Source organism: Scylla paramamosain, chromosome 33, assembly GCF_035594125.1.
Source record: "Scylla paramamosain isolate STU-SP2022 chromosome 33, ASM3559412v1, whole genome shotgun sequence".
Classification (NCBI taxonomy): domain Eukaryota; kingdom Metazoa; phylum Arthropoda; class Malacostraca; order Decapoda; family Portunidae; genus Scylla; species Scylla paramamosain.
Window position 1 is genome coordinate 8,880,230 of NC_087183.1, and position 17,138 is coordinate 8,897,367.

The window sequence follows — 17,138 nt, forward strand, 5'->3', positions numbered from 1 at the left end:
TGTATTTTTGTTGATTTAATTTCCATTCAGTCATATGTCTTTCTATCCTTTTAACATTTCATTATAATGTAAAGCCAAGTAAAAGAAAGTTAACCTAATTCTGTTAGTTCTTGAGTTTAGTTCATCTATTTTTTTCATTCTTTACAGGAAATTGACATCAAGAAGCAGAGTGTATCAACGTTTGCCTTCTGCCAGTATTCTGACATCCGCTCTGTGGTGAGAGCCATGAGGCAGATGGATGGGGAGCATTTGGGGGCCAACCGGATCAAACTGGGATTTGGCAAGTCAATGCCAACCCGTTGTGTCTGGATTGACGGAGTACCTGAAAACTTGACCGAGAAACAACTGTATGAACAGTTTTCTCGGTTTGGGCATGTTATCCATACCGTCATTGATAGGGAAAAAGGACATGCTCTCATCTTCTATGACACTGTGAGTATTGGCATTAGTGAGCTTTGTGTACAGGCAAGCCCTGTTTGATGCTGGGATCAGGTTCCGTCATTTAAAAGGACCAATTGGCTTGGTGCTAAAAAGTTGTCATTAAATAATTTAGCTTTGTATTTTTATTGGTATCTGTCATCAAGCTTTGCTCAAATACACTATTTTCTTTTCAAAAGGAAAAATATGCATCCAGTGCTGTAATGGAGATGCGAGGCAGAGTGTTGAATGGCCGGAAGATACAAATTGACTTTGCTTCTCGAGAATGCCAAGCTGCCTTTTCTGAGCACCTCTCCAAACAAGGTCCTTCAGTACCTGCTGAGCGGCCGTGGGAGCGGCGAGAAATTGAGAAGTGAGTTTGGTCTTTATTCTAAGAGAGACATTGTGTTGTACTTCATGTTGACATTTACTTATCTTCTCCACATTGCCTTTACATCTGCTGTAAAGGCCTGTTGAAATAGAGATAAGGATTTTCAGTTTGCATTATCTCTGCAAATGGTGTTAACACTGTTGTTCTCGGCCCACAGGGAGCCTGGGAGGTATGAAAGCTCCACCACCAGGTACAGCAGGTATGAACGCACCAGGAGAGATGGGGCTCCATTTTCTTCCCGGCCCACTTCCAACAACAGAACATCTGCCTATAACTCTACCAACACTCGAACCAGAGGGAGATATGAGAACTATGATGAGTTTCCCCCTGGGTGAGTGTGAAGGTCTTGTGCCAATTGAGTAACTCCTGTTAGATCTATCAGTCAGAATTTCACTGTTGTTGCTCACCAAACTGTTTGTGTTATAGAACTTTAAAGACTAATTGTTTGAATATTTTTCCAACAGGAGAAGTTATGATGAATTCAGCCAAGGCAGTGGGGCTTCATACGAAGACTCGTATGAAAGAGAGCTTCGTGAATATGCTGGAAGCCAGAGGTATGGTGATGGTGTTGGGGGTGTTGCCACTACCAATGCTGTATCAGGAAATAGTCGGAGGCACAGCTATAGTCCTGCAAGGAGGCGAGATGATCCCTCACCAGGCTCCCAGCGAGCTCATTCCAGAGATCGCAGCAGCCTGAGCCCATCACCTCGTGTTTCTTACGAGGATGGTGAGTCAGGGGGTCGTCGGACTGCCCGTCGCTCTACCAGTGATCACGACAGCTTTCATAGTCAGTCTCCTCCTGGGTCTCGCACTGCTTCTCCTCCACCACCAGCACGGCCATCAAAAGGCAGTTCTGCTGTGACGTCACGTCTAGCACCGCCAAGGTCGCCAGGCACCCCCATAGCTGCATCTCCATCACGGGAGGTGACCCTGTTGGAGGACAGGTCCCTCCCAGACCCACGGGACTACCGAAGACGCACCAGTGACCTGAAGGACCTGGTGGTAAGGGTCAGTGATGGCAGACGGCCCACCCCTGCCGCACCTGCAGAGTCACCTCACCGCTCTAGCACCCATCGACTCCATCGCTCATCCCACACTGAGGATGGAGAGGATGTGGTGAGCAGCAGCAGTGGAGGTGCAAGTGGCCCTCAGGACCCCAGGCTGGTGCACCGCAGACTGACTGAAGATCCTGCTTCCTCTGGGGATGAAAGACCCTCAGACCAGGAGCGCCCTCATAAAAAGCCTCGTTACAATGATGCCAACTATGAGAAGGTGGTCAGTGTAAAGCGATTAGCTGATAGCAGTGATTCCAATACAAACTTTCGGCGACCTCACGATGCCAAGAGGGAAGGGAGGTTGGTAAGGCGAAGTGGGGAGACTTTACCACACCCTTCCAGGCAGTCTGAGGAAGTCCATGATCCTCGCTATCGGAGATCTTCTGTATCTGATGCGGATGATACACACTGGCGCCGCGATGCCATTCACGTGTCTTCCTCGTGTGACGCTGCCGCAGACCACAGTGATGCCAGTCCTCCCGGCACCCCAGTCCGGGATGAGAGGGATGACTCGTCTGACCCCTTGCGCCATACGTCACACCACCACCACCACCACCATCACCACCACAACCATCACCATCATCACCACAGAGATCGGTATCACAGCGTTCCCCTCTCTCTACCGTTGCCGAGGTTTGCACAACAAGTCCGTGCCCACCTGTCCCCACGTGCCGCCTCCACTTCTCCCAAAGGTGCAAGCTTGTTGAGGTCTCCGCCTTTCAGTGGAGGAGTGGTGTCAGGCGTGAGAGGAGACTCGAGAGAGGTTGGCAGTGCTGTGGTTGACACTCCTCTCTCACCAGGCCCACGGGACAGCCCCTCCGACTCAGAAGAATCCCCTCTTCCCTCACCCTGTAGCCCCTCCATTGATTTAGAACAGCGAATCCGTGCTCTTGATGAAAAGTACGAAAAGTGGTCTGGGTCCTCAAGAGTGGTTGGTAACAACTTGCCTGCATCAGGAAATGAAACTGGTAGTGATAATGGAAACAGTGCAGCTGTCAGTGGAAACAAAAATGCTCGATTTGCAAGAATACTTGATCTTGAGGAATTGCGGTCACAGCCGTCCGATATTGTTAAATCTCTTCTTTCAAAAAGGTCAGTCTTTGATGAGGATAGTAAGCGACTGGAAAACGTTGGTGATAAGTATGAACCTAAGCCCTTCACGTCAGCTCCACGCACCAGTAGGGCAGGGAGTGTCATGCCAAGCCCTCCTCTGGTCAACACACATCTTCCTCGCCTTCCTTCTACCCCACCAGCTGTGCCCTCTGCCACACCTATCAGCAGTCTGCCAGGTGTCAGATTATCCAATCAGCAGGCACAGCTGCAACAGCCTGTCACTTCAAGTCCTTCACAAGTTCCTAGGGTGTTTGTATCTGTCCCGCAGGTCAGTAAGTCTCAGGGATTGTCACCGCTACATAGACCTGCGGTTTCTCAGGCAGTGCGCCCACCTGCCTCCAGCCCTGGCTTTAGTCCTGGTGTCAGTCCCGGTGTCAGTCCTGCCCACCCACCACACATGTCTCCAGTAACACCAGTCAGCCCTGCACCTCCTATAACAACCACCTCTTCCATCACTACTGCCACCAGTACTACCTCAGCAGTCACGCCTCTGAGGCGTGCTCCCGGGACACCTCGAGCAGTCCGGTTAGACTTGCCAGCTGCTGCGGGAGATGTGGAGGAAGTGTTGGAAGAGGAATCACCAGGTGGAGTTGTAACAGTTGTAGCTGATACACGAGTGACAGGCGTGGTGTCCGTTACGGAGTCTGTCTCGAGCAGCAAATCTGTGCTGACAACCACCTCTAGCCTCCAACAGCCACTGTCCAGCCCTGGTGCACGACCTGACCTTGAAGAGTCTGCACCACATAATGTACCTGAGAGGAGAGGTGTTAATTCTCTCCCATTATTAGTAAAAGAAGAACCTCATACTGAGGAGGCTGAGGACCCTGTACTACAAAGAGTCAAGGTAGAGCAGCCTAGAATAGAGGATGCTAAAACCAAAGATTGTGTAAGGGAAGTTAATGAATGTAAGGAAATGGTCATAGCTGTTGCTTCAGAAACTCTTCCTTCACTAGTGAAAGAGGAACCTGTTGCATCAGAAACTATAAAGAATGAACCATTGAAAGTTGAATCCTATAAACCAGAGCCTATAAAGGTTGAACCTGTGAAGGTGGAGAACATCAAGGTGGAAGCAGTGATGAAGTGTGAAGCCAATAACAAAGAACTTACTAACAACCACAAACGTAGACACAGCAGCATTGAAAATGACCCGCGTTACAAAGTGGATGTCAAATCCTTTGAGCCAGACTCCAAGCGTGTCAAGTATGATGATGAAGAGAAGATACTTAGAGAAAAGGTGGGCAAGGAGAGAAGGGACTCACGTGACACCAGAGATAATAAGAAGAGTGAAAGGGAAAAGAAAAACAGGGGAGGAAGGCGAGAGGAGCTCCAAGAAAACCACAGTGACAAAATCAACAACAGGACCTGTGAAATTATAGAAAACAAACAGAAAAGAAAACCTTGTGAGAGTAAAATGGAGGATAAGAAAGAGGATGCCCATAAGAAAGAAGAGAAGAAAGACAAAAGAAAAGAAAAGATTGAAGAAAAGCCACACGATAAAATTGATCCTCGGACATTGGACAAGATTTGTGAGAGGAAAAATGAAGACCGGAAAGACAGCAGGAAAGAGGAGAAGAAAGAAGAAAGGAAGGAGGAACGAAGGGATGAGAAGAGAGAAGAAAAATATGATGACAGAAGAGATGAAAGGAGGGAAGAGAAGAAAGAAGAGAGGAAAGACTCCATCCGAGAGGAAAGAAAGGATCCTTTCCGAGAAGAAAGGAAAGACTCCATTAGAGAAGAAAGGAAGGATTCCATCCGTGAAGAAAAGAAGGAATCCCTTCGAGATGAAAGAAAAGAATCCATCAGAGAAGAAAGAAAGGAATCCATCCGAGAGGAAAGAAAGGATTCTATACGAGAAGAAAGGAAAGATTCCCTTCGAGAGGATAGAAAGGACTCCATTAGAGAAGAGAGAGTCAAGAGTGAAGGTGACAAGAGGCGGCACAGTGAAGACAAGAAATCTGAGCTTCGGGAACAGAAACACAAAGAGAGAAAAGATAAATTCAAGGAGAAGGAGAAAGTCAAGACCTCGACATCAAGGTATGAAAAAGAAGCTGAAAAAGAACGGATACGAGAGAAAGAAAGAGAAAGGGAGAAGGAGAAAGAGAGAGAACGTGAAAAAGAGGAAGAAAAGGAGAAGGAAAGGGAGAAAATGTTGGAGAAAGAGAGAGAAAAGGAAAGAGAAAAAGCAATCGAGAAAGAAAAAGCTGCTGAAAAGGAGAGAGAAAAGATGCTTGAGAGAGAACGGGAAAGAGAAAAGGCAATGGAGAGAGAAAGAGAAAAGGCCATAGAGAGAGAAAAGATGGCTGAAAGGGAAAGAGAAAAAGCCCTTGAAAAAGAACGGGAAAAGGCCATTGAGAGAGAGAGGGAAAAGGCTGCTGAAAAGGAAAGAGAAAAGGCTGTAGAGAAAGACAAGAAAAAATCCTCAGAAAAAGAAAGGGAGAAATTAGACAAAGAAAAGGTTTATGAAAAGGACAGAGACAAAGTTCAAGAGAAAGAACGGGACAGAGACAGAGATCGGGAGAAGGACAAGATGAGGAGCAATGAGAGACCTCGAGACAGGGACAAGGAGAGGGTGCCAAGGGTGAACCACCGTGATGCGACAGAACGAGCAGATGGAAGGAGAGACAGTAGACACAACAATGACCGCCACAATGACAAGCGCAGGGACTCCCGGCACGAAGTATCTGTAAGACACCACCACAGATCCTATGATAGCCATGACACCAATGACACTACTTCCAAACACAAGATGCGCAAGACACGGCTCCTGGACACAGATGAGGAGGATGCCCCAGAGGCTAGCAAGGTGTCTTCCATCCACTATTCCAGCAGTGAGGACACTGTGATGCCCAACCATGAGCCCTGTTCCACGCGCATTGATGACTCGGCCCATCGCCCGGACAAAGCAACAGAGGCTCTGCGGGAGGAGTCAGAGGAGAGGCGGGTGGAACGTACAAGAGACAATCGACGGCGAAAACATGACTCTGGTAAAAGTGATAAGAGTGATGGAGAAGCCAAGTCAAAAGTGAGCTTGAGCAGAGTCAAAACAACCCCTCCTCAGCCTGTACGAACAAAGCCCTGCCTTGACTCCCATGAACCCCAGGTGGCTCCCAGTGATGTGCCAACCTCTGAGGATGAGGTGTCTAGGGCCAAAGTTACTCCAGCTTCCAGACGAAACAGTACTAGCAATAAGTCTCACCAGCAGCATGGAAGAATAGGAGGGACAGGTCAGAAAAATAAGCATATAAACAAAGCAAAGTCTATATTTGATCCTGAGACGGATTCATGTGGCAGTCTCACAGGATCTGGAGGAGAGGAAGATGGGGAAGAGGAGCAGGCGCCAAAGAAACATTCAATCTTTGACATACCTGCTGATGATGGCAAGTTTGACATGTATGACAAAGTAAAAGCAAGAAGGCTGAAAAGACAACAAAAACAAGAAGAAGAGAGACGGCAACAAGAAATGAAGCAGTTACAGGTGCAGAAATATCGCCAGCATCAAAGAGCAAGGAAAGAAAAGAAGTCCATTCAGCCTCTTCATTCTGATATCTCAGACTCTGAAGAAGACGGGGATGGCCACAACCGAGGTCAGAAGCGAGGACTCATCAGACCAACCAGCTCGGATGAGGATGCTCTGCGGAAAAGGCGGTCAACCCACTTGACCTCTGATGAGACTGATGAAGATTCTAGAGAAGTTAAAAAGCAGATGGTAATTGGCTTCAAGAAAGATCCAAAAAATAAGTTGAGGAACATTTTAGTTTCAGATATAACCACGGATGAAGAAGTGACCATGAACTCTCCTAACTACCATAGTGGAATAAGGTCAAATTGCATCAATGATGAGTCTGTTGATATGGTCCGCAGTCATGCAGACAATATGTTTATTGACTCTGATACTGAGAGTGATGCACATATCAAGAGGCCCAACAAATGTGTGCGACAGCCTGAATCAGACAGTGAAGTGTCTGATGTTTCTTCTCACACCAAACCACCAAAGCCAGCAGCCAGGGTAAAAGTTCGAGACAAGGAACGAAAACCTAGCCGTATGCGGGAGAAAACAAAGAAGGGCATAAGCATCAGCAAAGAGATCATCACTACTTCAGAGGACAGTGATGCAGCAATGCCATCTGAGGACTCCCGACCAGTGAGGCCCAAGGTCAAGGCAGAAGCAGTAGAGATCCGACATGATAAGACCCTCTCTCAGTTACAGAGAGAAAGGAAACGCACAACTGAGAGTACCATCATCAGGGATAAAGTTCCTTCTAAGAAAGATGAAAGGATGGAAATTATATTTGGTCACATATCTGATGATTCAGATCCATCTCCAAACTTGCCTAATGTCTGCCCTGCATCAGCCACTGCAAAAAGGAAAGGCTCTACCTCCTCAGGAACTTCTACAGCCCCACCTCCTTTGTCTCCTGCCCAGACCAGGCTAACTGTCGGTGAAGTGTACGATTCAGATTCTGATGATCTTCATATGATGCCAGCATCTAGTGCACCAAAACACAGTCACTTACATGGAAAGCCAACCACACAAGAAGTCTCTCCAAGTACTGAAAATAAGATGGAAAATAAAGTTGATAGCAAAATTATAGATTTCAAAACAGAGGAGCGTAGAAGCATAAAGAAAGAAAGACCACGCCATGATCCACCACCTCCCCCACTAGATGGTCTGAGAACAGTTATGGAAGTGGAGAAAAGTTGTAGCGGCAATACCATTACCAACAATGCTGCCAGTCCTGGCATAACTTCTGTAAATGCTAGTCCTGTTGAAGAAAATAGTAGAACAGATGTGAAAATGCCAGTGACCAAAGAGGATCATGAATACCATGATTCAGAAGCCAGCATCAACATGGATATGTTTCGAATCACTGATGAAGACTACAGCGAACAAAGGGATTCGCGTAAGGACAGGAAAAAGAAAAAGAGACAGAAAAGAGACAAGGATGGGAGTCGTGGTCGAAGGCACCACCGCCGTATGGAAGAAGACCGTGTGGGTGAAAATAAAATGGATCATCATGGCATTGAACATTCCTCTTTGTTATGTTTGGATGCAGCCTCTCCCCAGTCGCAGGAAATGCCATCACCACGTTTACTCAGTCCCCAAGAAAAGGTAAAAGTAGATCATAGAGCACCTATTCCACTCAGCAGTCCTCACAGCCCACCAGTAGCTGCTCAGCCTGCTACCCCCCTTAGCACCACCACTAAGTGTGCACCAAAGAGTCCTCCAGAACCACCCCCCCACCAGAGTCCTCACACTCACACCCTCACACACGATACTCAGGAATTAGTAGAATCCAGAGAGAGCAGTGACTCCTGTGACCTGAAGGAGAGCCGCAGCCCTCACCCCCTTGCCACCCTTCCTCCAGATGCAGCAGAGTCAGCAGTACAAAGTCTTACCACTCAAGTACCCTCTTCATCACCTTCAACAGGGAATGAGCCAGTATTTGAGGACATAACTGAAGCCTCTAATCTTAGTGCTCCAGAATCCACTGTTGATCCAAATGCTGCTGCAAATGGGAAAGCTTCAAGGGCTGTTATCTCCCAGGAAGAGACACTCAATGCTGTGGCAGGCCTCTTAGCATGCTATGGTGGCTACAGTGATGATGCAAGTGTGCAGCCAAATGTTGAAGATACCATAATGCCCCCAGAAAATCCAGCAGTTGCTGATGATGCCTTTGAAGAGGCACAAAAGGCTGCCCAAATGCTGCAGTGTGAAATGCCAGGAGATAGAGAGGATGGCTGGTCTCAGCCACCACCCCACAATCCACCATCCTCCCCTGTGAAAAGTGCAGAAGAGCCAGAGCCACAGCCATTGGTGCCTCAGGAGGACATGGAAGAAGGACAAAATCCTGAAACGGAAGAAGGCAGGTATGCACAGCTGCCACCAGACAGTCCAGGGTCTGTTCAATCTGAGCCTCCATTACAGATTGACGAAGATCAGCCTGATCCTGCAGACGATGGAGATTCTTCCATGTTGACTGCCGAAGACCAAGAAGACCAGAATAATACTCGGCATGCAGAAAGTGAATCAAGAAGTCAGTGTCCACCTTGGTCGTCACCTCCAAATCCAGCTGTTGTCACAGCTCCAGAATTGAAGAAAGAAGTTGTTAGTGAGGGTAATGACCAAAAAGTAGTGCAGCCAGGAAAGGATGACAAGGTTCCTCAGAGTCCTGTGATTCCTTCTCAAAAGTCCACTGACAACAGTTCAGTAGATGCTGCCTTGGAAGAACAGAGTCGACTAAAGAGCAGTGCTCCTGAAGTGCCTGCCTCCTCACCTACACAGTTGGCAGTAAAGCTGACCACTGAGGCAACCTTACCACCAGCAGTAGTGCCACCTTCAAAAACACCTTCTACTCTCTCAACAACAAAATACCTGTCATCTTCATTGGATTCTACTAAATGCATAGAGACACCAAAGTCCACAACAATACCAATTACAAGCACAGTAACTTCCGTACAGTCATTACCTGTTGTAGAGAAGCCTGATATGGTCTCTTGTAAACCAAAGGAGCCACCACCTCCACCTGTCACTGTAGCATCACCTTGTCATAAGATGGAAAGTTTTGTGTCAGAGAGTTCAGCTGTGTATTCCACCTCCACTTCAAGTCACACAAATTCCTTGTTAAGCACTTCAAGCACCACCATCACTACCACATCCTCCCTTTCTGCTTGCTCTCGTGTTGTAGATGATGTTTCTAAAGGAAAACTAGATAATAATCAAATAAATAGAACAGAAACTGTTTCTAGGACAGAGCCAAATTTGCCTATCACCATTCCATCACATATTCCTCCAAGAGTGTCCAGTGTGTTTTCAAAGAATTCAGTGAACACTCCTGTGTATGCAAGCCCCAAGATAGTGTCCCCATCATTATATTCCCAGGTTTCATCTGCAGCACCTTGCATCACTACAGCCTCATCAAAGCCTAGTGTTACTCCTGTTTCAGATTCTCCTTCACTTCCATTGGTCAAAGCCACTCAGCCTCCCATTCCCACCTCATTTGCTGTATCCACCTCGGCTTCTGTTTCAGCTCATAACACTATGGCCACATCAGTTGTAACATCCTCTGTTGCAATGGTTGCATCAGTCCAGCCTCCTCCTGTGTTGCCTCCTTCCTCAACACACCACACCTCCTCTTTACATTCTCCCTTATCTACACACCCTCCCACCTCTACACACCTCCCATCCTCTACACACCCTCCCTCTACACATCCTTCCTCCTCTACACATCTTCCCTCTTCTGCTCATCCTCCCTCTTCTGCTCATCCTCCTCCTTCTGCTCATCCTCCTTCTTCTGCTCATCCTCCATCCTCTGTACATCCTTCCTCCTCAATACACCCTTCCTCTTCTGCTCATACCTCCTCTCTACATTCTGCTGCTCATCCTTCTTCCTCTGTACATCCTCCCTCCTCTGTACATCCTCCCTCCTCTGTACATCCTTCCTCTTCTGCTCATCCTCCCTCTTCAATACATCCCCCATCCTCATTACATCCCCCCTCCTCTACACATCCTTCTTCTTCAGTACAACCTCCCTCCTCTGTACACCCTTCTTCTTCTGCCCATCCTCCCTCCTCCACACACCCTCCCTCTTCTGCTCATCCTCCCTCTTCTGCTCATCTTCCCTCTTCTGCTCAACCTCCCTCTTCTGCTCATCCTTCCTCTGTACATTCTTCCTCCTCTGTACATCCTTCCTCTTCTGCTCATCCTCCCTCTTTAGTACATCCTCCCTCTGCAGTACATCCTCCTATCCCTGCACATCCTCCCTCTTCTATACATTCTCCCTCACCTGTACAGGTTTCATCAGGTTCTTCCTCTGTGACGTGCAACACAAGCTATAGCTCAAGCCCAATATCTATTGCCACCTCAGTGCTCACTCATACTTCATCTGTTAATTCATCTCCAATTCCTACTGTTTCTTCTCCATCAACAGTCTCACCTACTACACCAGATACCATTTCAGTGACAAAATGTTCCCCTCCCATGCCAACCCCTACTTTCATACCCGTTCCTATCACTGGACCAGTTCCTCCATCTGTACCTATTCCAGCCAAAGAACCCAAAACAGCTACAGAGCCTTCTGAAATCATTGACACAAAACTTATCCTTGGCAAAACAAATGATGACATTAAACGTGATTCAGATAAGATAACTGAACCATTTAGCAGTGACTCATTATCTACTAGTATACCTTCCTCTATAACAGACAACAAAGTAATTGATTCAAAGAGTAATTTAGAGCCACAGATAACAATGAATATGACAGGAAAGGCAGATAGTGTTATGATACAACCAAAAGAAATTGAAGGTACACCCTCTGTTAGTGGAAGGCCCACCTCAGATACTATTAAAATTGAGGGACCAAGTAATAATATGTCTGTCGAAAATTCTTTGGCTAATCTTCAGACCATTATGAGTGAGACAGCAACCCAACCTGACCTTGAGAAAGCATCGCAGCCTGACAGAGAAGAGGCGTCCCTGTGCATGAAGGAGGAGTTCAGCAGTGAAGACCTGCCACCCAAGCCATCCAGTCCTCCTCAACCACAAGATGATTTTGCAAAGCTAGAACAAGTTTGCTTAGAAATTCAAAACCAAAACCAAGATTCAAGCACAGAAAACAAGGCCATTGAACCTGAAGGCATATCAGAAATTGGAGAGAAGGATGCCAAGCTTGAAGATCGTTTGATCACTGCACCCCGCGGTCGAGGGCGAGGCCGCGGCAGACGGGGGGGAAGAAAAGGTGCTGACGTGCAAGAAGACGTGCCAGGTGCCGGTCTTCCAGTCACACGTTCTGGGGCAGCCGCTCGTGGTAAAGGTCGAGGACGGGGACGTAACACACGCAACAGTGAAAGTCAAAAGGATGGGGCTCAGCCTGATCCTGGCATCCCTGCTCCTGTGGATAAGGCTCTGCCGGAACCAAGGCGCAGCAACAGGACCAAGAGGGCTCGACGACATCCGGACATGGTAGACCATGAGGAGACCAGTGGCCGGAGACGGAGGGGTCGGGGCGGTCGAGCTGTTCAGGCAGAGGAGAGCCGTCCTATGCCCACTCCTGCAGCTTCTGATGTGTATGACTTTCATGAATCAGAAGATGAAGATATCAACTTGGGACTTGCCAAGCCCAAGATCAAGAAGGAACCGACACGGGCTGTTGTCAATCGCAGTCCAGTCAAGCCTGAAGTGGAAGAAGTTCGCAGAGTGGAGGGTGATGAAATGCGTTCTGCAGTTCCAACAACCAGAAGGTCAGGACGCCTGCGTGACAAGGTATCTGAGGATGATCTGGCAGTGGAAGGTGAAGATGGCAACACAAGTGAATCTATAGTTATACTAGATAGTGTTTCTACTGCACAGCCATCACCTGTACCCACCACTATACCTGTTGCCTTACCAACAAGCTTTGCCCCTGCAACCCAGATCATTCCAGGCAGAGGCAGGGGCAAAGGTAAACATCGTGATATAGACATTAAGTGTGATGGAGACCTGGATGATGATCCAGCATCCCGCAGGAGCCCACGCGGCCGCTCTCGCCCTCTAGACTCACAGCTGGAAGGTGAAAAGCCTGGATTTGGTCCTCCTATGACCATGTCCACCATCAGCACAGCATCCACAAGCATAACCACTGTGGGAAGCACACCAGCACCTGGTGGAACCACCTTGGTAACGCCATCAGCTGAAGAACGGAAGTCTGAAGCTGAACTTGTGGACCCTGTGACAGGTGTTGTGACTAGAGTAAAAGTGTGTGAAGAAGGGCAGTATGTCACAGATAGTGGAGAGGCGACATTACCACCAACATCTCATCCTCTACCAAGTACAGAAAGTCACTCCAAGCCAGTATTTGTTCCTGCAACTGTCAATAGCAATAATAATGTAACCACAAGCAGTAGTGCCAGTGTAGAAGTACCTCACATAACCACAATGGGAAGTTGGTGCAGACCTGGAGTAACAATGACTGTTGTCAGCAGTAATGTAGTCAGTCCATTGATGAGTGTGGGACGTGACAGGGAAGTTAGTGTTGAGCTGGTGACACGGCCCCCTCGGCCCTCTCTTCCAGTCTCGACACAGTCAACAGGGAGTGTTCCCACTTTAGTGCCCACTATGTCGGTCAGCGCCTCACCTGCTGTGACTCATGCCATCGCCTCAGCTCATCAGCCACCACCTGTCCATTCCAACCTGTCAGCTGTGGTGACTCTAGGGGCTGCACCTCGCCCTTCAGCACCCGCGTCGGTCTACCTCAGCAAGATAAAGCCTGGCCAGCCACCTCTATCACAGCAGCAGCAACAGCTGCAGCCACAAATGCAACAACAACCAATTTCACAACAGCAACAGAACTTGCAGCAGCAGCGATTGCAAAAACAGATGACACAGCAGCAGCAAATGTCAGCAGCTTCTGTACCTCATTCCCAGCCACAGGTGAAGGTAAGTCACTTAAATATTTTGTTTCTTATTATTTACATACCATATTGTCAGTTTTACTCTAAATCCTCAGGAAACTTGTCTGCTTGATTTCATGATGTATGCATATATATTTTACTTTTGATGAAAGAGTGTCTGGGCTATTTTCTTCCATTTTGGTTTATTTACCTATTGGAACTCTACATTTCCATGTAACAGCAGCTTTCTGATAGCATTGCTGAATATAATGGGATTAGAAGTTATCTGCCTTGCTTAACTTTATATACTGGCAATCTTCTTTATTTATAAATACTTGGGTTTCATCATACTGGTATACAGTATACTAATGTAGTATGCATATAGGTAGATAGACATAGATGAAGCCAAAAGAAATTGATATCATTGTAGAGATGATGTGTTCTTTTTTTCAGTCTACACAGATAAAGAGTGTGACTGTCGTCTCATCAGCTCCCAAACAACTAGGAAACCATGTACGCAAGACCAGTGTGGGTACACCCGCATCAGGTTACTATCCACAGAAGTCCATACAGACAAACCCGGGAGTGACGCTGAGTCCTGTTGTGTCTCGTCCTGCTGTTGTGCCCAAGACCACCACCACCACCACAGTCAGCAGCCAGCCCCTGTCTTCTGAATTGGTCATAGAGGGACGCTCCCATCCACCAGCTCCAGCGGGAACGTATGAACCTCCACATGCCAGAGTGGTTTCCACCTCTGCTATTGAAGAGACTCCAGGACATCCGAGAGTATTTTTGGGGGAGAAACATACTGTTCACAGAGAATACATAGGGATGGGAGTTCATCCACGTTATACCAACCAACCATTTTTGGAACCACCACGGGTTGATGTTACCAGATTGTCAGGCTCATCTCCATCAACTCCATCTCCTGCTGGCAGGACACACGAGTCGGAACCTCACGCCCCATCCCATCATCCTGCCATGGCTGGATATGAAATAGTAAGGCCTCAGTGTGCTTTCTTATCATGCATGCAGTTTTAACCCATAGAAAATTGTTTATTTGAATATTTACTGTTGTCTGCCTAATGCATTGTACATAACCAAGGGACAAATACAATTTCAAAATTACTGTTTCATTCATGTGAGGCTACTGATATATGAAGTGGAATGTTCAGTATTATAATTAAGGAGAAAAGCTAAGTGAAAAAGTTGAAGAAAATTGCCTTGATTTGTAACTAAAACAAGTGATAAAACAGTTTCTATAAACCACACACACACACACACACACACACACACACACACACACACACACACACACACACACACACACACACACACACACACACACACACACACACACACACACACACACACACACACACACACACACACACACACACACACACACACATCACTTTGTGGTATTATTTGCATGAGATAAGTGTTGTGTTATAGTTCCAGGATTACAAGTTATTGCATGGTGTTATTGGCTTAGTGCTTTCTGCTGACTAACTTGTGGTTGTGGTGTTTTCAGCATGCTGTTGCTGCTGCTGCTGCCCACAGTCACAGTCCAGCTGCCCCAATGCCTGCTACCTCTGTCCCAGCTGCCCCTAAGAGTGGCCTGAGTCACTTCTACCATGTTGGGGATGTTGGAGAGTACCAGCAGCAACATGTGGCTCTCCACCACCCCCACCATCCAAAACAACTTACTGCTGGAGGTGGTGGGGGTGGGAGTGGCAGTGGTGGTGGAGGAAGTGGAGGTGGAAGTGGGGGAGGAGGCAGTAGTACTGGCAGTAGTGGTGGAGGAACTGGAAGTGGCAGTAGTGGTGGTGGTGGAGCTGCAGAGCGCTACCGTACATCACCTCCGCTGTCCACTCCTCCCTCCGCTCACACTCCCCCTCCAGCCCACCAACATTCCCATCAGGTGAGTGCTCCTTTGCCATCACCCATTGCAGTATTGGTCTGTCAGGTATAACGCAAAGTAAAGTTGTCATCGACTGTTTCTGTTAGCCAGTGATTTTATTTTCTGTGATTGGAATACCACTAGGATACATATGTACTGTTCCTGAAAACCTATATTTACTTAAGAGTTTGAGAACTAGTGAGATGGAGAAGCATACCTTTTTACAGAGTTGTCAGAACTTTCAGTTATGTACATTATTTTCACTCTTGTATACACTTCAAGGAAACACACTAAACACAAAACATACCACAGTGTTTGGTTGCCATTCCAAGGGCAGGAGGCCTGAGAATGCAGTGCTCTGTTGCAAGTGACAAATCCATGTTCAGCAGAGACACTGGCTTGGATGTGATGAGAGTAAGACTACTACATTCCCAACATTATTGCCATGTGTAGCATTTTGTTGGTACAAATGTAGAGAATATTAGGAACCTGTTAACAATTCAGTTCATGTTATTTTGGATTATTATTATTAGCTTATTAATGGTTATGAATCATAATGTATGGTGTAGCCAGTATTTATTTCATACTCCTTGGATTTTTGTTACCTATTGGTATTTGCTTCAGTGGAAAAGTCCACATATGATAATGCCAAGCTTCTTTTTTAGTGATAGCTTTCAATAAACAGATTGTACATACTTACTGGATTTAGTTTTTGGGACAAACTACTGAAATGTGTGACAATCTCTCTCTCTCTCTCTTTTTACTTGATTTCTTTTCTTTCCTTTTTTCCCAGGGTGAGATGATGCGCAATGTTCCCCCCCAGTACCTGCAGCATGTGTATCCATCACAGTACTACGGGATTTACAGTGAGTTCATCCTTCTCTTGTATTTTTTTCTGTTTGGTCTTTTAGAAACTTTACTGTTAAAGGATTTGCTTTATTTTGCCATGCCATTTTTGTTTGTTGTTGTATCTGGTAATTCCTCTGTACCTGGTATTTCCTTCTCTGATATTGCCTTTTCCTCTGAATAATGATGTTTAAAATGTGGCTATGATGATAGTGCGTGTGTATTGTTGTTGTGTACTATCTGACAGAATTGTAATTATCCACAGGTGGGGAAAAGATTATAACACCAATGCCTCTGGACATGAAGTTGGAGAAAGGTGAGTCTGAGAAGCACGAACCACGATCTGGCACTGGCACCCCTGGCCCTGCTGACTATCCTCCCAGGCCGGGTGGAGCACCACCAGCAGCAACTCTGGTCCCACGGGGGCAGTCCTCCCCACATGTGATGGCGTCCCCGCACCATGACCGCTCCACTGACTCTCCACAGGTGTGCATTCCAAAAACTGTATTCTTTACATTTAAGTATTCCAAAGCTTACAGAGGCTTGGAACTGGTAATTTGTTCCTCTGGTGAATGACAGCTTTTCTAAAGTATGCAGTGATAATTAGTTTAGAGAATATTGGCAGAGATTCAGTAAGTCATGTTTCTTCTTTCCTGCATGTAGTTAAAGGCATTAAAAAAAAATAATAATAATAATAAGAGTGGGTGGTTGGGATTCCCACTAATGTTGTTCATGTTTCTCTCATAAACAAAGAAAAGCAAAATAAATTGCAATATTTATTAAATGTTATTTGTTTATTCTTGTACTCATGTTTCTCAAAAAATTTTTAGTATTTTTATTTTTATATTATTTATGTTTTCAGCATTTTTTTTGTTTTATGCTCAATTGCTAGGCTATATTGTTGCTATTTGGAAAAAGTAAACTGCAAAGAAAGGAAACTGCAATTTTTTCAGAATTTTTTTAAGGTTTGTGAGTTGACAATTTTATGATGCTGTCATATTATTATTTGTTCCTCTTTCTGGAAGTAAAGTACATGAACTCAAGTAAT

General features: G+C 46.3%; 1 protein-coding gene across 4 annotated transcripts in view; it reads left to right on the forward strand.

Moving 5' to 3' along the window:
- The window catches only part of LOC135089627 (protein split ends-like), a 45,690-nt gene that overhangs the window by 22,835 nt on the left and 5,717 nt on the right, over positions 1 to 17,138 (forward strand). For 3 of the 4 annotated variants that reach the window (XM_063985458.1, XM_063985457.1, XM_063985459.1), the window contains exons 5-12: positions 148 to 432; positions 618 to 790; positions 966 to 1,139; positions 1,273 to 13,387; positions 13,795 to 14,340; positions 14,876 to 15,265; positions 16,038 to 16,110; positions 16,356 to 16,576. In XM_063985458.1, the coding sequence (XP_063841528.1) occupies positions 148 to 432; positions 618 to 790; positions 966 to 1,139; positions 1,273 to 13,387; positions 13,795 to 14,340; positions 14,876 to 15,265; positions 16,038 to 16,110; positions 16,356 to 16,576 (13,977 nt within the window). The remainder of the gene's footprint in view (positions 1 to 147; positions 433 to 617; positions 791 to 965; positions 1,140 to 1,272; positions 13,388 to 13,794; positions 14,341 to 14,875; positions 15,266 to 16,037; positions 16,111 to 16,355; positions 16,577 to 17,138) is intronic. The other variant, XM_063985460.1, reaches the window with a different exon arrangement.